Source organism: Protopterus annectens, chromosome 4.part0 (genome assembly GCF_019279795.1).
Source record: "Protopterus annectens isolate FY-2018-M chromosome 4.part0, PAN1.0, whole genome shotgun sequence".
Taxonomy (NCBI): Eukaryota; Metazoa; Chordata; order Ceratodontiformes; family Protopteridae; genus Protopterus; species Protopterus annectens.
The window spans coordinates 617796008-617823386 of NC_056733.1; the positions used below are offsets into that span (position 1 = coordinate 617796008).

The following is a 27379-nucleotide window of genomic DNA, read 5'->3' on the forward strand; positions in this document are numbered from 1 at the left end:
CAAGTGTTGTAGGGCAGCAATGCTGAACGTTACACCACTATGACACACCTTTGTGATAAAATACCCCAAATTATCATGAACTGAATTTGTCCTAGATATCCTGTTTTGTTAAATATTTGTTAGAATACAGTAATTGCCTTTAATTTAGTTGGACAGATCTATGTAGCAGCAGTAAAGAAAGGCATCACACACTACCTTTAATCCTTCTTCCTTTCCACGTGTTATGAATTCATCAATTCTCTTCTTTTCATCAGACTGTTGTGAAGGACGAAAAAACGATTTTAGAACGTAGATTCAACTTTTCATACAACATACCAAAAACTTAATGAGGAAATGTACAGAACCCTGTTTTCACAGGAGACATGAAAAAGGAACACACAATAAGAATCTGCTAATACATTTAAAGGATACGGCTGAGGACGGTTTTACTGAAATTCAATTACATGTACCAAAGAATAAAAACAATGTTGTGTAATCTGTTACAAAACAAGTACTGTAGCAAACAGTAGAATTAAACGAAAAAAAAAAATGAACAGATGTGCTTAGCCTTTCAGTCATTCCCAAGCAGGACTCATATCTCTGAACCTTAAGACTTTGAAAATGGAACAAAGGCCCTTAAAAAATAGGTGCATCCATCTAAAAACCTTGACATTTAATTAGCATAAAATAACTGAATATTGAATAGCATGACTTTTCTTGCTTACAGTAAGGAGGATATATTACTCAAATGCATTAAAAAACAATGTGACAAAGCTGATGGAAAAATATAAGTACTTATCTAAGAAACAGTGTAAAATCTGTAGGCTTTGTATTGCAATATTGTTACCATATCAGGTCATTTATTTTTGCTTCAGAAAACGGAGATACAAAATATCTGTCCTTTCTTTAAATTATTGTTGCCACTAGTATGATGATCATGGGGTGCGGTTTTTCGTGTAGTAGAGCGCTTCAAGTATCAGATATGATGAGGGGGGATTAAGAAAATTGTATCAAGGGCTAAATCATGTCTGAAAATAGGGACATACCTCCAAAAATAGTGACATCTTGTGCAGAAGGTAAACTGAGCCTGAAAATAGGAATGTTCCTCCAAAATAGGGATGTTAGAAGGTCTGCAGCCTTACTTAGAGGAAATTTGTTGTAAGGGTGTAGTCATGAATAGAAGGTTAACAAACAGACTTCTGTTTTTAACATTTTGGCTTCTACTCACCAGCATCAGCCCAGTTTCCAAAATAGTCAAATGGTCTTCTACTTGAGGCAAATATTTGTGTGACACTGATGTTAAAACAGCAACAGCACTAGTGCAAAACAAATGCAGTTTTACTGGATATCCTCTTCAAAACTTTCTGCTAAGAGCCATTTACATTATAGCTACTCTGGTGGCATACAGGAATAAATCCATGTCCACGAGCCACTAATCAAACTTGGGTCGCTTAGGATCATAGGTAAGTACTAGGCTATCTGGCCCTGCGGGCCTATACAAGCCTAGCCGAAAAGTTCCCTGGCTTTCACCACCCAAGAAGGTTATTTTCCTGCACCTCTGTCGAGCAGAGACACAGAGGTGCTCCCCGGGGTGAATTTTCTATTTCCCATCCAACTGTCTAGGTTCCTCTTAAAGAGGGCTAATGAGGGGCTTTGCTTGACGTGAATGGGTAGTCTGTTCCAGAGTATGGGAAGTCTCTGGGACAGGAATCTATTCCTCCAGTATATTCTGTTTATTGTGGTGGCAAGGTTTAGGTCCCTGGAGCATGTGGCATGGAGAGACTGTGGTTTCTTTAAGTGTAGCATGTCCAACAGAACTGGGTCTAACAAGGCTTTGTATGTTAGGTAGAGGTCGCCTCTGAGTAGGTGATAGGTGACTGAGTAAAGCTGGAGTTTTTTGAGGCAGTCTGCATATGGCATCTGTTTGAGGCCAGTAATCCTCTTAGTGAGGGTATTTCTGTGCTTTCTAGTTGTTGCAGATGTCTTGCGAGGTACATGCCAAACAGGACATTGTACTCTATGATGGGTCTGATGAGGGATATGTAGGGAGGAACAATGACATTTTTCTGGAGGAGAACCCTTTAGTGATGAGGTGTGCCACGTAAAAGGATTTCCTGACTACTGTGGCAATGCGATTGTCAAAGGAGAGACTAGTGTCCACCTGTGTCCCAAGGTCTCATCACACATTCAGTGTTAAGTAGACTGCTGCCTATGTGGTAAGTTCATGGGTACAGTGTTTTTCCCAAAGAGGGTGACAAACTTTTTGGCACTGAGCTTGAGGCCATGACTGACACTAAGCATCAGTCTCAGTGAGGCTCCTTTGTAGAATGTCCACATCATTAGGCGATTCTATTATGGCTCTCAGTTTGAAGTCATCTGCGAACTTTGTTAGCAAAAAACCTGCTGTATTAGCCTGGACGTCTGAGAAATAGATGCCAAACAGGAGAGGACCCAGGACTGAACCCTGTGGTACTCCACTTGTCACGGGTTTGAAGTTGGATTTGGAGTCGGCTACTTTCACTGTGTGGGTTCTATCAGTAAGCCAGTTGGCCACCCATCTTGTGACATAGGGATTTATGCCCAGTCTAGTGAGTTTATCTATAATTCCAGAGTGGGGGATGGTGTCAAAAGCCTTGGCAAGGTCAAGACAGGCTGTGTGCACCATCTTACCCTCATCTACGGCTCTGGTGACTACTTCAAAGAAGTCAATCAGGTTTAGGAGACATGATCTTCCTTTTACAAATATGAATCGAGTGGGGTCCAGCCTTTGCAGATTACCTATGTTTTTAAGTTCCATGATGATGCATTCTATGGCCTTGCAGACCAGGCTCATCAGGCTAATGGGGCAGTAGTTCCCGGGGTCCGTGGTGGCACGCCCTTTGTGGAGTGGAATAACCATCGCTGTGTGCCATTCAGTAGGCACAAAGCTGGAAGTGAGTCTATGATTGAACATGGTACTTAAGTGGGGTGCCAGTTCGTTCTGTAGTTCGTGCAGAATGCAGCCTGGGATGTTGTCTGGTCCCATGGACACTGTTTTTGGTTTTGGAGAGTGCGGTCTTAACTTGTGCATCCATGATTACAGGGGCTATGCATTCTTCTGGTATAGGGATGGGCCATTTGGGGGGCTGGGGGGGATAAAGTTTGCACTGAACCTATCCGCCAGGATGTTGGCAAGTTCTGTATATCTAGTGCCTTTGTTCTGTAGCTCGGAGCAGATCTGAGTGTTGCTATTGAGATTCTTGACATAGCTGTAGAATGCTTTGTGGTTGTCTTTAGAATCAGTGGCAATTTTATTTTCGTAGCTAGCTTTGGAAGATTTTATGAGGGATCTCCGCTTCTTACTGAGGGTGATCAGGGAGTTACTGCAATCAGGGGATTTTACTCTTTTTTGCAACAGCTTCTTCCTTCTGTTGTAGAGTTTATTTATGGCAGAGGACCACCAGATTGGCTTCCTTTTTTTTTTTGGGAGGATAGCGTCTTGGTTCCGTAGAATTCAGCAGTCGTACCTCTATTATCCATCTGCATGGGTGTAGTGAAATTTGCCACTTCTGCCTTAAGAGGCATGAAGTTGGCTTTGGAGAAGTTTTTATAGTGGTTTCCTTAATGGGGGGGGGGGTGGAGGCAGAATACTGATGTCCAAGGTGATTAGCTTATGGTAGGATCTGACCAGCGAGGAGCTGACCTCTGGAGTGGAACATCGGTTACCCATGTTGGTAATGACTAGGTCCAGGACACTGCTGCCCCTGGTGGGCATATGGACAAGCTGATCCAGGGCACTGGAATTTAAGAATTCCAGAAAGCGTTGAGCTAATGAGTTAGTACTTGAGAGTAGTTTTCCCAGTTGATGGTGGGGTAGTTGAAATCACCCATTATTAGGGTATTGGGCTGTACCTTAATATTATCCAGTATATCAAGGAACGTGGAGTGGGCATGCTGGGGCATGGTGGGGATCTGTAGCAAGCTACAACCTGGATTGCAGTCTTGCCCAGTGTTAGTTGCACTTGGATAATTTCAGATACATTATGTTGAGCAACTAGCCTGGAGGTGTGGATATCCTTAATGAATATGGACACTCCTCCTCCTTTAGTGTTTTGGCCCAGGTTAGATGGTCGAAAAGTGTGGCATGAATTATAGCCTGGTAATACAGGGGTGCTTGCTGGAGCCTTGAACCAGGTCTCTGTTTCTGCACAGATGTCTATGCTCTCCATATTGAGGAGTGGTTTGAGTGAGTGCAATTTGAGTAGCATTACCCTAGGTTTTTGCTTGCTTATACCTGCTATGGTGGTGGATTTGTCATTTGAACCTTGCCAAAAATGGCGCTATAGCAGTGGAAAGAGCCTTAGCCAGTACCTGGAATCCCAGGAGTGACAGATGCAGGCCAGCTCTGGCAAAGCATTGTGGTCTGTAGATCATGTCGTCCCAGGCAGACAGTTACTGGATCCCCTTTGAATGATACCAGAAGTTTAGCCAATTGTTGAAGTCATTTTGTCCTTGTACTGTGGTATCATTCTGGGAAATGGCAGGATGCTACTCAGGGCTAGGGTCATACTTGCCTTGGCTACATGATCCTAGAGCTCTTCCATGTCTCTACATGTAGTCCAGGGAGGTACATCTCAGGTCATTCACACCAACATGGACAATGATAGAGTCATATCTGTACTTGTGGAGCAACCTGAGTGCGTGTATCATGTGGTGGATCCTGGCACACGACAGGCAGCTGACAGTAACTTTCTCCTTGTTTAGCCTAGTGAGCGGGACATCAGTGTGTCTGACTATAGAGTCGCCTATGACAAGTGTGTTGGGTACGTTGTTTTGCCTTAAGGGCTGAGGTTGAGTGGCGCACTGATTTTGTGGTCTATGTGTCATATGGGTAGTGGGGGGTGATGGTTGCTTGTGTTTCTGCTTTGGAGGTCTCTGTTTGGACAGATTTTTGAGAGCCACCGCAAATGTAGGTGTGTGTTATGTGTTAATATGTGTGGGTTTAGGTGGTGTACGATTTGATGGACTATGTGTTGAGTATGGTGTTACTATGTGTGGGTTTAGGTGGTGTACGATTTGATGGACTATGTGTTGAGTATGGTGTGGTGTGGTGTAGGTGTTTACCTTCCCCTCTTGACTGTAGTCCAGTCTTGGCTGGAGAGAGCTTGGCTTCCAGTTTGGTTATATAATTGCATTTCTCACAGGTTATAGTATTGGGTTTTAGGAGGAGAGGGTTGTCGGTGTACATGAGGCAATTGTTACATAGCTGCAAGATGCCCAGATTCATCAGGTGGACAGGAGAAAACATCTGGAGCTGAACCTTAGACATGGCTACATAGGTGCTTTTTAATTTAAGTGTTAAAAAACTTTTCTCCTCCTGACAAGTGAGGAAAGTCAAGTGTTGCAGTAGATTGTAGTCTGTTCAGTGATTGCAATGAATTTTGAACAAGTGCTGAGCACAAGGATGCAGTTTTGAGTGCTAAAACTAGAAGACTGGCTAGTTCTAAAGAAAAATTTGAAGAGTAGACTTTCTGGCACTGGGAATAGTTTAACCCTAGTTAAACAGTGCTGTGTGATACGCAAAACCGCACAAATACTGTTTTTTAAACAGAAAGATGAAAGGGACAGAAATAGCTCAAAATGACCAATAAAACTATAGTTTCTAAGCTGAAACCACTCCTCCAGCAACTGATAGGCTGTTGCAAAGCTCACCACTCTCACTGATGAACAGAGAAGCTTCCCTCTATCTTAGAAAGGCCTGGGCAACACAGGAAATTACAAAAAGCCTAGAATTCAGCAAAATCTGAAAAACAGACTCTACTAGCTCTAGAAAGGTGGGAAATGAGTAGAGGGATAGGATTTTTTTTTAAGTTAAGGCAAATACAGCAATAAAAACACTTTTAACACAGAAAACAGGCTATCGCACTTAAGCGTGTAGCCCTATACAGTTAAACAGATGTAAACCACTTTAAAAAATGATAATTTAAAATGCAAGCCATATAAGAATTAAAAAAAAAACAGTTCAGATAAGGAGCAAAGTTAATTAAAAATGGTTGGAATAATGTGGCTAGCAAAAACAAGCAATAAAAAGCAAAACAGAGGTACTTAATCCACTCAAAGTCTCATTTTCTCTCTCTTTTGCTGTAGGACTCTGCAGGACACCCAGGCAGGCTCTTGCTGAGGTAATACCAGACAACTGACACAGCAGCAAGGAAGGGAGGGATGGGTATGCCTGCTGAGGGTTCTTGATGATGCACCCCAATGGGAGGTATGGTCCAAAGAGGGGAGTTGCCTCTGATGTAATCAGTGAGCCTGGTGGGAAGGGAGTGAGTAGGGCAATACAAATAGACCCCCCCCCTAATATGGAAGCACAGGTGGTCGAGACCCCCCCCCCACCTTGCAGGTAAGAGGATGGCTGGTAGACCTGGCATAGATGCAGGGCACTGGGGGATGGGCAGGTAGGACAAGGTTAGAAGGGACCAAAAAAACACATTTACATTACATTGCTTGATAGCAGAAGACTTATGAACATTACTCAGCCTGGTTATTTAAGTGAAACTGAACATTCTGCTTCCCTCTATCCCGATTTTTGCAAAGCTTAGTAGCAAAGAAATTATCAGCCAATTTAATAATTTTTGGAATAACCTTCCCTGCTAGTCACTAGCTCAATTTATTCTTTTTTAATTCTGCAAGGGCACAAAATTAGGCCAGGTTAGGGCAACATTCCTAGCCCTCATGACCATCACTTCAACCCTACCCTTAAGTAAGCACAGTCTGCAAGACAGGAAAAACAAACACATTGTATAAGGGCATATAAATCAGCACTTGTCCAACTTACAGCAGCTACTGGACTGTATGTCTGTCTAAATATGGGAGGGTAGTAAAAGTGCTCAACACCTAGTGAGGAGTGTTATCACAGATCAATTGAAATTGCAAGTACATCAAGTTAATAAAGACTCTTCCTCAACCTTTTCAGTGGTTGCATGGCTGTGGAAAATTTCAAGCAATATAAAGTTTTAGTCAGCCAAGGCCAGAAAAAGCATAAAAGGCTCATTTGGACAAATTCTGTCTCACTGAAGCGTGAAATGACATCCAACTCCAAAATGACCGCTTAGGCAATAATGCCTTGTAAAGATGTGAACCAACAACTAAGTGGCCAAAGCACAAAATATCACAATGCAGTATTTAAACAGCCCCACCCTTTGTGCAGCAGCTCTTGACAACTGCATCTTCATGAAAGACATCTTATCTGAAACCACTTTAGAGAAGAAATATGGATTGGTCAGTCTACAGGACCACCAGATCTGTGTGAAAAATCAAATACCACTTTGTCAAAATAAATGCCTAAAAGAACAGATCCTGCAAATTACATGTGATGGCCACCAAGGAAACCAAGTTCTAAGACAATGACTGGGCTTGAATGGGGACAAACAAGCCTCTTAACTATGCAATTCAAGTCCTAAGAAGGGGAATGAAACTTCAGATGATACAGCAAAACCCACTTAAACAGCTTAACCACATGCTGTTGGACTGAACTCCTCCTCCATCACAAACTCAAGATGAGCAGGAATCCTACACATGCATCTTGACTGCTTCTAGTCACAAAGGAGTGTGGAGTAAGTTGGAACAACCTGCAGGCTAGAACACGAGATTACACAGAACAGCTCTTCTCCCAAAATGAGGAAGTCTTCTACCTCACAGACCAAGTCTTACAGATATCTTCAGTTAACTCCAAAGCTCCTGTTGGGTTGTCAAGTGGAAGTAAAAGATGCAAAGTAGGACCCATGCCTTGTGGTAGATCTGGTTGTTATTCCAACATAGGGGAGGGGCATTCTCTTTTTTTATCAAACTTGTCTTACTACCACCTATTAGTCTGAAACCACACCCTTCTCAACAAGCAGTGGGCAATGGAGATCATCTTTGATTTTGCTCCTCTAAAAACATTGCAGTTACCAGTGGAATCAGTGAACAGCTGGAAACAGTACAGAAATTTCCCCTTCCACAAGACGGAAGCACTCCCATGATCAGCTCCATCATGCCCTGTTGATCAAGTAGAACAGAAAGAGAACCGTTACTCCTGTGAGGCAGATGAGTCAAACTGTGATGAGCACCAATTCTGCTACAATTTGACTGGACAAAACTCCCAAATCACGTTTAGGAGGTGAATGGAGGAGGTGCACAAAAATCTACAACCACTTTCAGTTCTTCCACAATGTTATGTAACGTAATGGCAATGCCTTTGTCATGTGTGCACTGCTTCTCTGCACAGAAGGCATCATCATGCTTGTTTAGGTATCCTACAATGGCCTGGTGGTTATTGGACTAGATAAAAAAAGGGTGAATGAAAACCTAGACAAGATAAAAGGGAATGTTCACCACTCCTAAACCTAGAAATAACAGTCAACACCAAATGATCCATGAACTCACAGCTCATATCCTCAGCTGAGTGAATGACATGATGCCCTCTTTGGCTCTTTACTTTGAGAAGACAATGACAACTGAATTTACCATGGCATAGTTGGACAATCTCCTGAGATGGCCTCCAGCAGAAGAGCAGCCATTTTAAAGAGGGAGCATGTAAACTACACTAGTGGCCAAACCAGACACTTAACACATAGCCTGGATCTTCTGAAGAACCTTCAGCCGGTCTTTGCAGGTGGGTCTCTCAATCACTTCCACCATGCATTACAAAGCCTAATTTTCATCTGTGCTGTGTGTTTAGCACTTATAGCAGAGCAGCATGCTTTGCTCTTCAGTTAGACAGAAGAAATAAGGTTAATACAGTTACTGGATTATGACCTGGTGATTCAAAATGTGTGGGCAACGGAAAATAATTTGCAAACAAAGGGTGAGGGTGCTCTCTTAGGCTGGTACATGACACTATGATGATCTCCCACTTGTGAAAGCACATGTTGAAGAAATAAACATAGGCAAGCTAAAGGTAATAGGAACCCAATTATACAACTACTAATGATGACTCTAGATTATATCAGACCTTCATTTGCAAAGGAACATCCTTGGTGGCTCAACCAAAAAACTGTCTGAGAATGCCTCTTTCCAGTGTATGCCGGAATGGCAGTCTAATAATTTCAAGTCATTTACTCCCAATTCATGAAACGTATGAAAATTTGCATTATTAAATTTACATTTTGTACTTAAACCAAAATGTTTGAATGCTAGGGGTAGTGTACACAAAAACAGAAGGTACAGGAACAACCTCCACAAATGCAGGTTGCAAAATATATGCGAGTTTCACACTTCAGATGACTCAATTTTGCAACTCAAAACATATCAGGGAGCCCTGGAAATTCATCTAACAATCATAGAAGGTCTAACGTACCTCATCTTACAGAGAACACAACATTAAAAAAAAAAAAAAAAAACTTCAGGACAGCATTCCTAACTTTAAAGGCAAGGCAATTAAATCTGAATCCAGGACCAAGGGGAGATGCACAATTAGCCTTCAAGTAGAAAGGCAGTGAGGATCTGGAAACATGCCACTGGGTCATAAATCTACAAGCAAAGCATATTCCAAGACCCAAGCCTCTGGCATACCAATAGTAACCTGACAAAGTTATTTCCAACAAGTGCAGCTCAGCAAGGAACACAGTTAACAGACCTGTTAGCAATAAATGACAATACTACATCTCCATTTTGTTTCCTTATCACTATCTCAAAGTCAAGGAAACAAGTAGTCTATTTTCCACAGAGATGGACAGAGGGACAGGGACAGACATGCACAGAGAGCCTAAATATTGCCTCTTTCCCACTAAATTACTTTACGAAGGTACTGCTCAAATCAGAAATATCCAGGGCAAATCGAATCCAAGTTACTCCAATCATAGGTTCATAGGTGTGTACTAGACTAAGGGAGCCTTTACAAGCATAGCCCATAGGATTACTCTGGCATCGTGCCACCCGACCTTAGTTCCCAGTGCCTTTGCCAAGTAGAGACACTGGAACGATCCCTGGGGTGAATTTTCTATTTCCCATTCACTCATCAAGATTTCTCTTGAAAAGGGCCAGTGAGGCACTCTGCTGGACATGTATGGGAAGTCTATTCCATAGCATGGACAGTCTCTGGGTTATGAACCTGTCCCTCCAGCTTGTTCTGTTGATTGTGGTAATGAGGCTGAGTTTTCTAGAGCATGTAATGCGGAGGGATTGGGATTTCTTTAGATGTAGCATTTCTAACAGAGCTGGGTCAGACATGACTTTAAAACAAGCAGAGATCGCCTCTAAGTAGGCGATATGAGACAGAGAATAGTTGGAGTTTTTTTGAGTCTGCCCCTATAGGACAAGCATTTAAGGCTCAAGATCCTCTTTGTGAGGTATTTTTGTGGCCTCTCCAGTTGTGTGTGTCTAGTGAGGTACATGCCATTGTACTTGATGATTGGCCTAATGAGGGAAGAGTAGAGGAAGACAATGATCTCTTTCTACCTGGATGCAAAACCCTTAGTAATGAGATGTGCCACATAGGGCTTTCTAACCACAGTGGCAATGTGGTGGTCAAAAGAGAGGCTGCTGTCAGCCTGTGTTCCAAAATCCCGTGACGCCTTCTGTGTTCAGTGGACTATCATCAATGTGGTAATTCATGGGAACCAGGTTTTTCCCAAACGGGATGACGACATTTTCTTGGCATTGAGCTTAAGGCCATGGTTCTGACACCAGTCATTGGTCTCAGTGAGGCCTTTCTGTAGGATGTCAACATCACTTGGGGAGTTAATTATGGCTCCTAACTTGCAATCATCTGCAAACTTTGTCAGCGGGAGTCCCTTCATGTTGGCCTGAACTTCAGAGAAGTAGATAAACAGGAAAGGACCTAGGACCGAACCCTGTGGGACTTCAATCGTGACTGGTCGACAGTCTGACTTGGAGTCAGCTACTTTCACACTGTGGGTTCTATCTGTGAGCCAGTTTGCAACCCACCTAGTGATATAGGGGTTGATGGCTAGCTTAGTGAGTTTTTCTACGATTCCTGAGTGGGGAATGGTATCAAAGGCCTTGGCCAAATCAAGGTAGGCTTTATGAACCACCTTGCCTTCATCCACAGCTCTGGTGACTGACTCAAAGAAGTCGACCAGGTTGAGCAGGCATGATCTACCCTTCACAAAACCAAACTGTGTGGCATCCAGAGTTTGGAGGTTCTCTACATCTTTATTAGGTCCACAATGTCTTGTAAAAAATAAATAGAACTTAAATGATAGTAAGACCAGTTGTAGCTCAAGCTGGAAAGATTTGGTCTGTATAATAATGGCATCAAAAAAGATATGAGGTGTGAAAGAAAGAGTGATGCATTATGGGATACATCAGAGAACCATATTTTATTTTATTTGACATTTGTTTACCAGAGTGGTCTAACTGGGTCTACAGAACCAGTTTTCAGCAGAAGCCCGGGGAGAAAAGCTCCACATACAGTACAATACAAATACAGTATAATCCAGCAGAATACAAATTACATTAGAAATACTATAAAAAAATAAGTTGAAAAAAGAAACTATGTTACAAGATGTTACAGTATATAACTACACATCCAGACAATTCTAGAGTTAAAACATTATAGACAATAATAGTCACGGTCACCATACATGATGTAGATAGTGTCCAAAAATAGTACATGAAAAAGAGAATGTTAGTTTCAGTTAGGAAAATGGTAGCACGAAAGTTAGTGATGCAGATAGATAGTGAGAGAGTTAAGAAGAATAGAAGCAATACAGCCTGAGCAGTAGCTTAAAGTTATGGTATAGAAACAAAGAAGGAGTTAGACGAGCATTAGGATCTTACAGTCTGTGAGGGATTGAAATGTGACAAAGAGGATGATGAGGCTAGTGTGGAAGAAGAGGAAGATCTGAGCATTAGACCGGCTTTATGCAGGAGCAGAGCCATGTATTTTTGAGTTGATGTTTTAAAGAGGCTTTCAAATTGGTTAGGCCAGGCATATACATGGTAGCTAGAGGTAGGGAATTCCAAAGTATAGAGACAGAATATCAATACAGAGAGTGACCTGGTTTTCTTGTGGGTTTTGAGATAGCTAAGAGATTTAGGTCTTCTAATCATAGGGATCGATTTGGTGTGTAAGGTGTGACTAGACTGGCTACTGCAGGGCAGGCAGGAGGCTTGAAAATAACATTGTGCAAGGTGGATAGCGGAATAAAGGCAAGTTGGTTGGGGAGTTCAAGCTAGTTTAATTCTAGGAATGGTTTACAGTGGTGTGTGTGATATTTAGAGTTTGTGTCAAACTTTGTTGCAGCACTGTTCCCTCCATTCTTTATGGTGCCTCTACCCTAACTAACTTACAAACTTCTACCTTAAGCTAGATGGAAGTAAAAATGTTTTTCCAAGGCTAGTTTTGGCTGCTGCAGTAAAGAAATCTTTGTTTGTATATGAGTCTAAATTTTTGATGAGTTTTCTTTATATTTTGCTGTATATGGGGGTCAAATGAAAGTTAATGATGATGCCTAGAAGTTTGGTTTCCTGCACTATTTCTATGACAGTGTTGTTGCAAGGATATTGAAATGATCAGTGGAAGTGTTTTTGGGATGAAAGAGTAATAGTTTTGTCTTCTTTGGATTAAAAAAGAGTTGGGCATCTCTTAGCCAGATTTCGACTGCAGTAAAGGACTGTTAAGTTTTTGAAAGTAGTTCTGGTAGTGATTGAGCAGTGCAGATTATGGTTGAATCAGCATATTGAATGACGGTCCCAGGGTGAGAGGCAGTGTGAAGGTTGTTTGTGACCATTTCACTGCTTGTTTAAGAGTCTTGAGATAGCTCTGAAACCATTTTACTGTGTTATGTGAGAAGCCTAAGTTAGAAAGTGTGTTGAAAAGTAAGGGGTGAGACACTGTCAAATGCTTTGGAGAGATCAAGGAATACTGAGGCTGTATAGTGTCCTGCATCTCTAGCATTGTTCCCAGTGTCTGTAAAAGATAATAGAGCTATAGCTGTGCTGTGTTTAGGTCGGAAGCTATGTTGGGTTTTGGTTAAAAAGTTGTTTTGCAATAGATATTGCATTACCTGCTGATGGATACCTCTCTCGAGAATTTTGGATATGGGTGACAAGATGGATATAGGACGGAAATTGGATGGATCAAAAGAGTTGCCTCCTTTGTGGATGAGGGTGATGAGAGTGTTTCCATATGGTAGGTACTTCTGATTCAGGAAAAGACCTATTTATAGGATACTGATTGGGTAGGCGACCGAGTCAGCAGCCAGTTTGAGGTAGTGTGGTGGAAGATCGTCAGCTAAGGTAGAGCACGGTTTTTGTATTTGTAGCAGTTTCTTAAAGGTATCAGTGGGTATGAGCTGAAATGAGAATTGGTTTTGTATGATTTGTTGAGTAGGAGGGTTAATGATAACAGGGTTAGAAGTAGATGATGGTCTGGGGTTGGTGTCTGAATAGGTTGAAGGGTGGTGGTGGTCCAGCTTAGTTAGTAGGTCCGAAATTGATTTTATGAAGTGCTTGTTAAAGTTTTCTGCTATTTGTGATGGAGGGGTATCAGGTGATAGGGTGTGCTCTCCATTTCTTCCAGGGTTAAGTAGAGAAGATCTGGAGTGCCAAAATTTACTGGGGTTGACTTTATGCTGGAATTGAAGCTGGGTATAATAGGACTTCTTATCTCTGTTGATTAGTTTTGTCACTTTGTTACGTAGTGTTTTGAAATTAACATGATTTTGTTCATTTTTGTTTTGTTTCCAGGTTGACCAGGCTAGGTCCCTTTGCTTCATCAGGTGTTTACATTCCTTAGAGAGCCATGGTGCTGAGTTCTTTTTGATACTTTGCATACGAATGGGAGCTGGTGTATTAAAGTATGTAAAGGAAGGTGTTATTCAGGTATAGTACAGCATCATTAAAGGGTGGTAGTTTAAGGGGTATCCAGTCTATTTCGTGTAGGAGATTGCTGAATTTATGCAGACAGAAATTAGTTGAGTTCCTAACTGATTTTATAGCGTGTACTCTTAGTTGTTGGGGGTTTGTTCTAAGGGAATAAGCTGGTAGATGATCGCTAAGGGAGCTAGACAGTGAACCAGAAGAGGCATAATTAGCAGGGTGGGATACTAGGATCCAGTCTACGGTGGATTGGGAGGTAAGATCTTTGCTGTATCTTGTTGGAGTGTTGATAAGCTGAGAAAAAAAAACATACAATTTTATACTATTTTTGGGGGAGTTAGAAGCTATGATTTGCCAATCTATATTTATGTCTCCTAAGATTATTGTTTCAAGGTTTATTGTGTGGGATGTCCAGGATAAAATATTTTCCAACAATGGTATATTGTTACCTGGTAAAATAATAGAAGGCAAGAGATCACAGGGACCATAAGATGCCTAAACGTATACACCCTTAAGTAGATAAACTTAATTTCTTCCACCCTTGGAAATGAATAGTGCTTACTTCTCAAAGTTAGCAGGGCTTTACATGAATGACAAAAGCAAATTTACACCAGGCTTATCTGTTCAGTCACAGCCTAGCCTTAAAGGTAGACAAAGCAGTAGTTGTTCTGACCTGTAGTGGCAACTTATTCCACAGGCTAAAGAATATGCTATTACAAACCTACCCTTCCAGTGAGTCTTGTTTTCTTTTGTTGTAGACCTAGGTCTGTAGTTTGGGTGCCTGTAGAAGCACAGATTTTGCAAAGAAATAGGAGGCCAAATAGAATTGGGTCTTTCTTGGCTTGAAAAGCTAGATTTGGGTCACATTGGAGCAGCCAGCAGGCTACTGGGTACAAGGTAAATCATGCTAATCTTTTGGGATAGTTGAAGGAGTTTTTGTTTAGAAATCTTTGGGGGGCCTTTCCAGTTGAGCAATATATATTTGATTTGCATATACCAAGGGACATTGTATTCAGTTCACTGGTTCGATAAGAAAACAGGGGGAGGAAGACTTATTTGGCTGTTGAAAATATTCCCTTGGTAATTAACTGGGCCAAATAGGATTTTTTGATTATGATGGAAACATGATGATCATATGTGAGAGAGTTGTCCACAAGTACCCAGGTCTCTTATGGCCCCTCTCTACCGGAAAAGGAGTACCAGTTATAACATATGAGGTGGGAACTGCCTTTTTGCCAACCTTAACTACTCCACTTTTTTTCCATTTAACTTTGGACCATTTTCAGTACACCAGATCTGTGCATATTCCAACCTTTGCTGGAGCTGTTTGTTATCTGATGAGTGGTTAACAGTACACAGGTTGCAGTCATCAACAAACCTGGTCAGTTATACTTCTGCAATATTGGCTTGGATATCGGCAAAATAAATGCAAACAGGAGACTGGCTAGTGTGGATCTCTGTGGCACTGAACTCATTACAATTATACAGAGAGTTCGATCCATCAGCTTTTACAACCTAGGATCTGTTGGAGAGCTGGTTTTCATTGAGCAATGTATGGGTTTACATTGTTTGCTTAATTTTCCAATAATTCTGGCCTTGGGAGTGATATCAAATGCCTTGCCCAGGTAAGGAAATGTCTGCACATAGTGACTCCTATTGTACATACTCTAACAATTTCAAAGAAGCTTATTAGGTTGCTTGAACTGTGAGGAGAAAATCTGTTTGTGTTTTGGTGAAGATCAGGCCTGCACATTTAATTGCATGGTCTAGGTAACTTAAGAGCTTCACTTTACCAATACACTGTGTGTAGTACACCCACAGTATTTATGGGATCCTCAGCTTCTTGTCACTCAGTCTTTACAATAGCAAACTAATGCTGGTACTAGAATAATAAGGTTAGCATTGCAGCAGCACAAGCTGGGATATAAGGGGTTGACACTGTTAGAGCATCACATGCATGCAGTATTTTACTATACTTCTGTCAGTTACTTAACTTGCGTTCTGGAAAGGTGGATGTCTAGCACTTCTGCTAAATATTCAAATACTTTGATTTTCCCAACTGAAAAAATGCATCAAACTTTTAGCACATTTCTTTGGCGACCGTCCCTTTCACTTCCTAATTGTACACACACACACACACTATATATATATATATATATATATATATATATATATATATATATATATATATCATGTTCAATAATAGCCTCGCATCAGGCTTTGTGCCCACTGAATGGCGCACAGCAACAGTTACCCACTCCACAAAGGGGGAGCCACCACTGATCCCGGAAACTACAGACCTATTAGCCTGACGAGCCTGGTCTGCAAGGCCATGGAACATATCATCATGGAACTCATAAACAAAGACATTGGTAACCTCCAAACTCTGGATCCCACCCAGTTCGGGTTTGTGAAAGGCAGATCATGCCTCCTGAACCTGATCGACTTCTTTGAGGCAGTCACCAAAGCAGTAGATGAGGGTAAGGTGGTTCACACAGCCTAACTTGACCTCACCAAGGCTTTCGACACCATCCCCCATTCTGGAATTATAGCTAAACTCAATAAACTAGGCTTAAATCCCTACGTCACAAGATGGGTTGCCAACTGGCTCACTGACAGAACCCTCAGTGTAAAAGTTGCAGACTCCAAATCTGACCTCAAACCAGTGACAAGTGGAGTACCACAGGGTTCCGTTCTGGGACCGCTCCTGTTTGGTATCTACTCTTCTGAAGTACAGGCTAACACAGAAGGCCTCTGGCTAATGAAGTTCGCAGATGACTGCAAACTAGGAGCCATAGTCAAGTCCCCAAATGATATGAACATCCTACAGAAGGGCCTCTGAGATAGATGCCTGGTGTCAGAGCCATGGCCTCAAGCTCAATGCCAAAAAGTGCAGTGTCATCCCTTTTGGTAAAAACTCTGTACCCATGAACTACCACATAGGCAGCAATTTACTTAACACCGAATGTGTGATGAGACCTTGGGACCCAGGTGGACAGCAGTCTCTCCTTTGATAGTCACATCGCCACAGTAGTCAGGAAGTCCTTCTGCGTGGCACACCTCATCATAAAAGGGTTCTTATCCAGGAAAAAAAAAAGAGGTCATCGTTCCCCTCTACTCGACACTCATTAGACCCATTAGAGTACAACGCCCCTTTTGGAATGTACCTCACAAAACATCTGCAGTAGATGGAAAGGCCACAGAAGTACCTCATAAAGAGGATTACTGGACTCAAACAAATGCCCTACACTGACCATCTCAAAAAACTCTAGCTTTACTCCGTAGCATATCGCCTACTCCGAGGTGATCTCTGCCTAACATATAAATCTGTGTCAAACCCAGAGCTGTTGGACATGCTACACCTAAAGAAATCCCAATCCCTCTGAGCTACACGCTCTAGTGACCTAAACCTTGTCACCACAATAAACAGGACATGCTGGAAGGATAGATTCCTATCCCAGAGACTTCCCATACTCTGGAACAGGCTACCCATCTATGTCGAGCAAAGTTCTTCATTAGCACTCTTCAAGAAAAATCTTGAGTGGATGGGAAATGGGAAATAAAAAATACACCCCGGGTATCACTTCTGTGTCTCTGCTCGACAGTGGCACAGGAAAATAACTTTCTTGGGTGGCGTAAGCCAGGGAACCTTGTTGGCTAGGCTTACATAAGCCCTTGGGCCGATAGCCTAGTACCAACCTATGAACACACATACATATATATAGATATATAGGTTCATAGGTTCATACTAGGCTATATGCCCTAGGGCATTTATAAGCATAGCCAGAATGTGTTTGGCTTTCGCCACCCATTTTAAATTTATTTTGCTATGCCCTTTTTCGAGGTTAGTATACTGTGCCTCTGTCTAACAGTGACACAGAAGTGATACCCGGGGTAAACCTATGATCTCCCATCCACTCATCAAGATTCCTCTTGAAGAGAGTCAATGAGGGACTCTGCCTAACCTGGACTGGGATTTTATTCCAGAGTGAAGGGAGCCTCTGGGTTATGAATCTGTCCCTCCAGCATGTCCTATTTATTTCAGTGCTGAGGTTCAAGTCTCTCAAGTGCGTGGCTCGATGGGATTTGGATTTTCTGAGGTGCAGCATGTCCATTAATTCCGGGTTGGACATGGCTTTATACGTCAGGCACAGATCGCCTCTGAACAGGCGGTATGCCACTGAGTAGAGCTGGAGTTTCTTTAACCGGGCAGCATATGGCATCTGTTTGAGCCCTTTGATCCTCTTGGTGAGGTACTTTTGGGGTCTTTCCAGTTGCTGCAGGTGTCTGGTAAAGTACATCCCAAAAGGGGCATTGTACTCAATTATGGGCCTGATGAGGGATGAGTAAAGAGGCACGATGACCTCACCTGATACTGTCCTGTGTGATTATCACATAGGGCCAAGGTTGTAAAGCTTCTTTGCAGAAGGGATGATGAAGAAGGTCAAGTGTGTGAGGACCGAGGTCAGTAATACAGCAAATAAGGAAAAGCAGTGGAGAGTCAAGTGCTATAAAAATTAGTGCTACTAATCAGAGCTTCCCCAATTGTTCCTTATCTGTACCTGACTGACTTTTGCACATGAGAAGCAAAACAGCAGATAGCAGATACTGAATGTTTGCATGACTTAAATATGTCATCTGCACTCAAGTGACACTGGGTGAATGACAGGTGAAGTGGTCACATGCTGAAAAGAGGAATTGGAAAAGAAAGCAGTGCATATGAAAATGACTAATGAGGTGTGAGCTCTAAAAGCCACCATAAAAGCTCTAAACTTAGTATACGGCCATACCACCCTGAACACACCTGATCTAATCTTGGAAGATAAGCAGGGTTGGGCCTGGTTAGTACTTGGATGGGAGACAACCTGGGAATACCAGGTGCTGTAGGCTTTTGTACACTGACACAGCAGAGGGCACTGCAGCCTCTTCTTTACATTTACTGTTTTTATTATAAAATGTCTGCTGTTTCTAAGGTAAGCATTTCAGCACCTCAAATACATCAGACTACAACAGACCAGCAGTCTGAATTAGGATGCATGCAATTTCAGTACCCATTTCTTGTTTTTTTTTTTTTTTACTACCACAGATGGTTAATTGTACATGTTATAGCATATAACCCGTGTGAAATGAGAACAGTTGGGCAGCTTTTATCGTGGTGCAGCTGTTAACTTGCAGTACACTTATTTAAAAATTTGAATACTACAAGAATTGGACTGAACAAAGAAAACTAGCTGAGATTTTCCACAAATGCAGTGGCAATTTTGAACTTGCTGCACTCGACCAGAGGCTAATACGTGAATGTTAGAGGCAGTACAACATTTTTTCTATTCCACTTAAATGAATAGAGAAGAAAAAATTATCCATAGCACATGCCTTTCAGATCTGATTCTTTGAGGCACACCTCTAATTGATTATGCTCCATTCCTTCTAAAACTGTTTATTATTTTGAAAAGTGCTGAATTTGGAGCAAGGTTTGAAAAGTCTCCCTATGCAGCTTGGGACTTAATAAAGTAGCACACACAAACAAGCTGGTCTTAACTTTTGAAGTAGTATGTCTGTGTTTTGTCTACAGCTCCCCAGTTCTATCATGCAGCTGTAATAGTAGCATATGTTTTTACACAAGATATAGGCAACATACACTAATTCATCTTGATTCTTCCAGAATTCCCAGACAGGTTAGTAAAATACAGTTTATACAATACAGACAGTTGAAGTCATCTTCCAAAATGAATGGTTTAGAAAAGTGAAAAAGGATTCTGTCCCAAAAATGTTCAGTCATGTTGGGAGCATCCACTGTGGACACACTTTAATTATGCCAGAACTAGGATAAGTCATTAGAATGCTGGATACGAGAACCGGTTCAATAGCAGGTGTCATGCAACCTGTGATGTCACCCAAAATAATCCCAAAATGAAGGAATAATCATAAATTTATGTTTGGAGCTCTTGTATCATGTAGTGTAGTAAATGATTTTCACATGAAGGTTAATAATTGTTCTTTATGGTGGCAGCTTGTTTAAAGTAGATGCTGGAATGTAGTTTTTTTTTTTGCAGTTTTCTCGAGATAGTATGGACTGCCCCCTTTGGTGGAGCCTGAGGCAATAACTCTTGCTGGTATGATTAAAAGCCATCACACCACACACACTAACGATGTAGTGCTGCTATACAATTATTTTGTTTAGAGCAGGTTTCTAAGTTGTCTTTTCTTTTAATAACTTCCATGGAAATTTTCTTTGTGGTTATGGAGTATGGTATGCAGATATGATACTTGGAAAGTGTGCATGTCTGATACAGTGAACTGACGGTCATACTCTCTGGTAGTCTGATGTGTATGTCCCTTGCGTTTCTTCATTTAAGCTAGCTTCTTTTTGGTCTAGTGCAGACTACTTCAAGAATGTCTGTTTTCAAAACATTTCTTTGATCACCATTTTATTTAATTTGTCTTACCTTTTCATATATTAGTGGGTAGTTTGTAAGGTATTTATTTGTCTCTTGTATCATGCAGGGTGTCATAGGTAGGATAGGTAGAAAAGTATAATCCTCAAGTATGGAAACATTCCTACAATGGGGCCATGCCAGGCCCAGGGGGAGGATGCCCTCCCTGTTGTAGAAGGAAGTAGCAGTCCACAAAAATCACAAAAACTGATAGGGCAAAGAAGAGCCATAAAGATGTTAGAGTGGAATGTTGAGGATAGGAAAGAAATTATGTATTGTTAATATTATGCAGAGAGACCAGAATTTCCAGACACAGGATCTACAGAAAGATTAAGAGAGAAATTAGAGGAAGGAAAAATACTTCCACAGGAAAAACTGTCAGAGAAGCATAAATGTCCTACCAAACACCCTGATATTGGGTGATTTCAATTACCCAAACATTAACTGGGAGAACTACTCAAGTACAAACTCCCTTGCCAAACATTTCCTAGAATTTATAAACTCAGATGCCCTGGATCAACTGGTTAACACCCCCACCAGAGGTGACAACATATTGGACCTGGTCATCACCAACATGGGTGACCGGTGTTCCACAGCAGAGGTCAACTCCTCAGTCAGATCTGACCATAAACTAATCACTCTGGATATCTACATTCTGCACCCACCCCCAGTCAAAGAAACCACCGTGAAAAACTTTCAAAATCAAACTTCACATTACTTAAGACTGAGGTGGAAAGTTTCAAAGCCCCCATGCTAAATGATAACTCTATCCAAGCTGCAAAATTCTTTACTAATGCACTCTATGGGCACCTACAAGAATGCATGGATCGTGCTATCCCAAGCAAAACCAAGACTCACTCATCCAAGAAAAGGAAACCAGTCTGGTGGACCCCTGCCATAAACAAGCTATACAACAGAAGGAGGAAACTAGTACAAAAGAGAGTAAAATCCCAAGAAGGGAAGACATCCCTGATTAGTATCAGCAAGAAATTACGATTCCTCATAAAATCATCCAAGGCTAGCTTCGGAAGAAAAATTGCCAAGGACTCCAAAGATAACCACAAGGCATTCTTTAGCTATGTCAAGAATCTAACCACAAGGCATTATTTAGCTATGTCAAGAATCTAAGTGGCAATTCTCAGATCTGCTCGGAGTTAGTCCAGAATGGCACAAAATACACTGAACCGACAGACATCACCAACATCCTGGTAGACAGATTCAGTGCAAACTTCACCCCCCCCCTCACCCCCAAAAGGGCCCATAACCATACCAGAATAATGTAGTGCCCCTGAAATCAGACACAGGTTAAAACAGCCCTCGCCAAAGCCAAAAACACCGCATCGATGGAACCAGAGGGTGTTATCCCAGGCTGCATCCTACACAAGCTCCAAGATGAACTAACCCTTCACCTAAACACACTGTTCAAACTCAGCCTCTCCACAGGCTACGTGCCCATAGAGTGGTGCACAGCAACGGTTATGCCACTCCACAAAGGTAGAGCCACAACAGACCCTGGAAACTATCTCCCTATAAGCCTGACTAGCTTGGTCTGCAAGGCTATGGAGCGCATCATCATGGATCTCATTAACAGAGACATTGGGAACCTCCAAACACTGGACCCTACCCAGTTCAGCTTTAAGGGCAGATTATGCTTCCTAAACTTGGTGGACTTCTTTGAGACAGTTACCAAGGCTATAGATGAGGGAAAGGTGGTCCCACACAGCCTACCTAGAACTCGTAAATACCTTTGACACCATTCCCCATTCAGGTATTATAGACAAGCTCATTAGCCTGAACATAAACCCCTACACCACAAGATGGGTTGCCAACTGGCTCATGGACAGGAACCATATGCTATGAGTAGCAGGAGCTAGGTCTGACTCTAAACCGGTTACAAGTGGTGTTCCCCAGGGCTCAGTCCTAGGACCCCTCCTGTTCGGCATATACTTATCACAGGCACAGGAGGACTATGGCCGACGACTGCAAACTGGGGGCTATAATTGATTCTCCGGCTGACACAGACATCCTCCAAAAGGGTCTCACCGAGACAGATACCTGGTGTCAAAACCATGGCCTCAAGCTAAATGCCAAAAAGTGCATAATCATCCCCTTTGGAAAAAACAAAGTACCCACAAACTACCACATAGGTGGTAGCCCCCTAAATACGGAAGACGTAATAAGGGATCTGGGGACCCAAGTAGATAGTAACCTCTCCTTTGATAATCACATTGCCAAAGTGGTTAGAAAATCCTTCTATGTGGCTCACCTAATCACAAAAGGGTTTGCATCCAGATCAAGAGAGTCACTGTGCTCCTCTACGCATCACTCAGACCCATCAGAGAGAACAATGCCCCATTTGGGATGTACCTTACAAGACACCTGCAACAGCTGGAAAGATCACAGAAGTACCTCACCAAGAGGACCACTGGCCTCAAACAGATGCCCTATGCAGCTTGAATGAAGAAGCTCCAGCTGTTCTCGGTTGCATACCACCTACTCAGAGGTGATCTCTGCCTGACAGACAAAAGGCCATGTCCAACCCAGAATGGATGGACATGCTCTAGGAATCTAAACCTCATGACAACAATAAATAGGACATGCTGGAGGGATAGATTCCTGTCCCAGAGACTTCTGATGCTCTGGAAAAAGATTCCAATCTACATTAGGCAGAGCTCCTCGCTAAACCTCTTAAAGAGAAACCTTGACGAGTGGATGGGAAACAAAGTTTACCCCAGGGATCACTTCAATGGCTCTGCTGGACGGAGACACAGAGAACTAATCTAAGGGGCGGCAAAAGCCAACACATTCCAGCTAGGCTTATAAATGCCTTCGGGCAGATAGCCTAATACCTACCTATGATGATGCGTTCCATAGCTTTGCATATCAAACTTGTCAGGCTAATGGGGCGATAGTTCCCAGGGTCTGTAGTTGCTTCTCCTTTGCGGAGAGGGATGACTGTAGCAGTGCACCATTTGGTAGGGACAAAATCTGAGGTGAGGCTGTGATTGAACAGGGCACACAAGTGAGGTGTCAGTTCACTCTGTAGTTCATGTAGAACACAACCAGGGATATTATCAGGTCCCATAGAAGCTGCATTCTCAGCCTTGGACAGTGCTGTTTTAACCTGTGCAGTAGTAATACTGGGTGCCTAGCAATCTACTGGTATTGTGATTGGTCCTTTGGTGGGGGAGAGAGGAGTAAAGTTGGCACTGAATCTGTCGGCCAGTATATTGGCAATATCTGTTGGCTCAGTATAGGAGGCGCCATTGTGCAACAGCTCCGAGCAAATCTGGGCATTGCCATGGAGATTCTTTACATAACTATAGAAGGCCTTGTGGTTGTCTTTACTATCTGCTGCAATTCTGATTTTATAGCTAGCTTTAGAGGATTTGATGAAGGATCTCAACTTTTTCTTGAGGTTAAGGGAGTTTTCCTAGTCTTGGGACTTCACCGTAATTCTCATCAGTTTCCTCCTTCTGTTGTAGAGTTTGTTTATGGCAGGGGGCCACCAGATCGGCTTCCTTTTTTTGGAGGAGAGCGTCTTGGTTCTATTGGGTATAGCGAGATCCATGCATGTGTGTACGTGTTCGAACAGGGCATTAGTGTATGATTCAGCGGTCATGTAGCTGTTCTCCAATTGCATGGGTGCCGTGAAGTTAGCCACCTCTGTTTTTAGGGGCCCAAAGTTAGCTTTGGAGACGTTTTTCATGGTGGTTACCTTTGCGGGGGTGGGGGGAGGGTAGGAGGTATGTAGATTTCCAAGGTGATTAGTTTGTGGTTGGATCTAACCAGGGAGGATCTGCCTATTGGTACAGAGCAACGGTCACCCATGTTAGTAATGACCAGGGTCAAGGATGTTACTACCTCTAGTGGGGGTAAGAATGAGCTGGTCCAGGGCAATGGAATTAATGAATTCCAGGAAATGTTGGGCAAGTGTATTGGTACACAAGTAGTTTTCCCAGTTAGGCTCCCTAACTTTGGTGACAGCCCTTTCTACTTTCCATTGACAGAGTCATGCTAAAAGTTTTTGTGCTCTAGAGTTATTATAAAAAAAAAGTTGCTTAACAGCAATCTTCCTAAACTCATGCATATTACCGCTGTAATCCCTTATTTTCTGTTTAGCATTCTGCAGTTGCTCCTCCTCATGTTCTAAGATTCTTCCTATTCTGCAATACTTCAACATTTGTCAGTACCTCTAAATAATTCCTGTTACTTCTTAACCATATCTCTTGTTCTTTTATTTCACCCCGTTTTTAAACTCCACTTTAATTTTATCCCACTCCCCAACTATACTTTCAAGAAATGTTTGCCTTTTCTAACAGCTCCTGAATAATTTTCACCACCCATCCTTACATTCCTCTTTTCAACAGCTAGGTGGAAAAGTGCCCGTCTCTCATTTTTATTTCATTACCCTGTGTTTTTGTTTTAATTAGCCTATGATCTGAAATACTTATTTGGTGCATATCAAACCCTTCAATTAAATGCAAATGTTCCTTTGAAATGTAAATTATGTCTAGCACAGCCCAGTTTTTGTATCTTGGGGAATAATATGCAAATCCACTCCAAACTCCTAGTACCGAATTCACATCCTCCATGACAAATATTTTCATAAATGTCTTCAAAAATCAACCCTCCTTGGTTATAGTTTCCTTTCTGGGCCCCACAGACATATATTCACAGCTGCAAATCAAATTCTAGTCCCCACCTACAAGTAATATTCCATGCTGAAAGCTGATTTCTCCCAGAATTTTCTTAAGCTCCACTAGAGCAGTTTTAGGTGGAATATAAATACATGCCAATGCAATCTTCCTCCCTTGCCAGTAGCCCCTTAGTACTACAAATCTACCATTATCATCTTTTTATCCTCTTCTATCACTATTGGAGTTCCTCTTGCAATTAATACAAGTACTCATTTTCCTCTGTTCCAGGTATTCTGACAAATGACCATCCTGAAAACCTTCTGTTATCAAATTCAAATGTTCAATTCTTTCCAAGTGTCTCCCCTTGTAGCATAGCTATTTGGACTGCACATTTTTAAATATAGCTCACTATTCTTTTTTGTATTTATCTGAGACCATTGACATTTAAAGGCATTAGACAAAAACATCATTGTATTAAAAAGCGATTATTCACACCTTTTACATATAAAATCTTTTTTTGTTAAATATCTAGTTCCAGGTGTTATGTTGCATGCATACACTGGCAGGTTTAACTTGTACACAGTTGTTTCTTATCATATCCATTTAAGCCTATGTCACATCTTACAAAACTTTTTATTTTATTGAAAGCCTTCAAACTAAAAACACAAGCCCCCAATACCTCCTAGAGCCTATTAGCTTAATACTAATGGAAAAAATATGTACATCTTCAAATATTGAAGTCTTAGCCTGCTAATAGGAACAAATGTCCCAAACTGACGGCCACACACACAGATTTGAGTTAACCTAAAATAAATGTCATCTATGCTAATATGCATGGTGCAGCCTGTGCATCTACCAAGTGCTGCCTGGTTTTGTCTTATCTTTATAGCTCTCACAGCTGGGAAAACACCTGAATGCTTTGAGAGCATTATCTCATAGCCAATTTCTGTTTTTCCCCTAGCTAATTTTTCTTTATCAGATTGTCTTCATGGAGACACAAAGACCAGATATAGAATTGCTATGAAGCATACATTTGCTAAAAAAGCCCTATAATATTCAATATTCTTTTTCATTTACTTGATTTCTCTTAAAACGTGTTACTAGATCACGCTAAGGGCCTTAATCCAGCCATTCTCCAATGCAAGAATCGGAAAGAGCATCACTTTTTCTTTTTCAGGCTTTTTTTAACTAGACATTTTTACATTGCAGTGCTTACATTTTTTTAAAACTAAGCAAGGAGAAAGAGAGAAGGGAGAAAGAAAGAAAAAAAAACAAGCACATCTGTTTACAAAAATATCCCTATTATACTTAAAAACAACTGAGAAAACTTTACTTTATAGCATGCAAAGAAAACTGCACTATAAAAATAGTACTATTAAGAAAAAAAATTGTTTTACTTAGTTAATGTTCTCCCTCATGTTCCCCTCTCCTAAGTATTTTTCAGAGCATTAATGACATTAAGTAGGGCATATACTTTGTAGCCCCCCCCCAAATCTAGCAAAATCCAAAAAATATTTGATATTTCGAGATTTTCTTGTTCTGTCATATTCACAAATGTCATTATTGCTTTGTAATCCCACATTTGTCAATTGTCAAGTTGCTAGTTTATTTCTGTTCACCCCCTCTCTAAATCCTGTCTCTGCTTCATTTTCAGTGTGCTCTCGATTCTTCTAGTCAACTATTGTGCTCCCTTCCCTCTCAAAAGCATTTTCTATTGAAACATTGGAAAAGGTTTTACTGGCACAGTCTCTGTGATTTTTATTACCAGAAGAACAGGAAACAATCTCCTGTTTCACAGCTCACTTTTTCTTGGATGAACTTTTATAGTTGCTTCTTAGCATGTACTTCATCAAAAAATTATTTTATCCCTCCAGAGAAGAATATTTTGAAGATAGCTGGGTACAGCAGTGTGCATCTCAACTGCTTCTTGACATTTCCTGAATAGTGGAATAAATGTATTCCTCTTCTGCCTAGTGTACAACGAGAAATTATTCTCCACAAACACTCTCTCCCAATTTTAGTACTTTGTCCTTCTGCCACAGTTTTGTTAGAATCAACTCTGTAGATCAATATGCATGTGTATACACCTTTAAGAAGCTATCCATGGGTTGCACTACAGTACAAGTACTGAGCACATGCAAGCCTGATTGCCATTTTGTAGTTAGCTGTTGAGATGTAAACATGTATGCAAGTGCTGTTAGTTCATTCATATTTAAAGATGCTGCTATCCATCTTGATGTGTTTATATATATTAAAGCATCTGAACGAAACCCCAAGCCTTATTATTTGCAATAGAGATCAACAAGCGACATGGTGTCAGAAGTGGCATGTCTAAAGGACATGGTGACAGAAGTGGCATATCCAAAAGGTCATATCAGAGACAACATATCCAAAGGGCCTGGAGTCAGAACTGGCATAGTAAAGAGGCATGAAGTTTAAAATGGCTTGGTGAAAATGGTTTAAGGCACTTATCCACATGCTGGTGGAATATAAATGAGTGGTTCATCCCAAAGCTGTGCA

General features: G+C 41.5%; 1 protein-coding gene and 1 pseudogene across 1 annotated transcript in view; one reads left to right on the forward strand and one right to left on the reverse strand.

Moving 5' to 3' along the window:
* LOC122799482 (N-lysine methyltransferase KMT5A-A-like) overlaps nt 1–27379 on the reverse strand; it is a 584753-nt gene that overhangs the window by 37639 nt on the left and 519735 nt on the right. Inside the window, exon 8 of the mRNA XM_044068577.1 lies at nt 196–255. Coding sequence (XP_043924512.1) covers nt 196–255 — 60 coding nt within the window. The remainder of the gene's footprint in view (nt 1–195; nt 256–27379) is intronic.
* LOC122800631 lies at nt 18562–18675 on the forward strand (annotated as a pseudogene).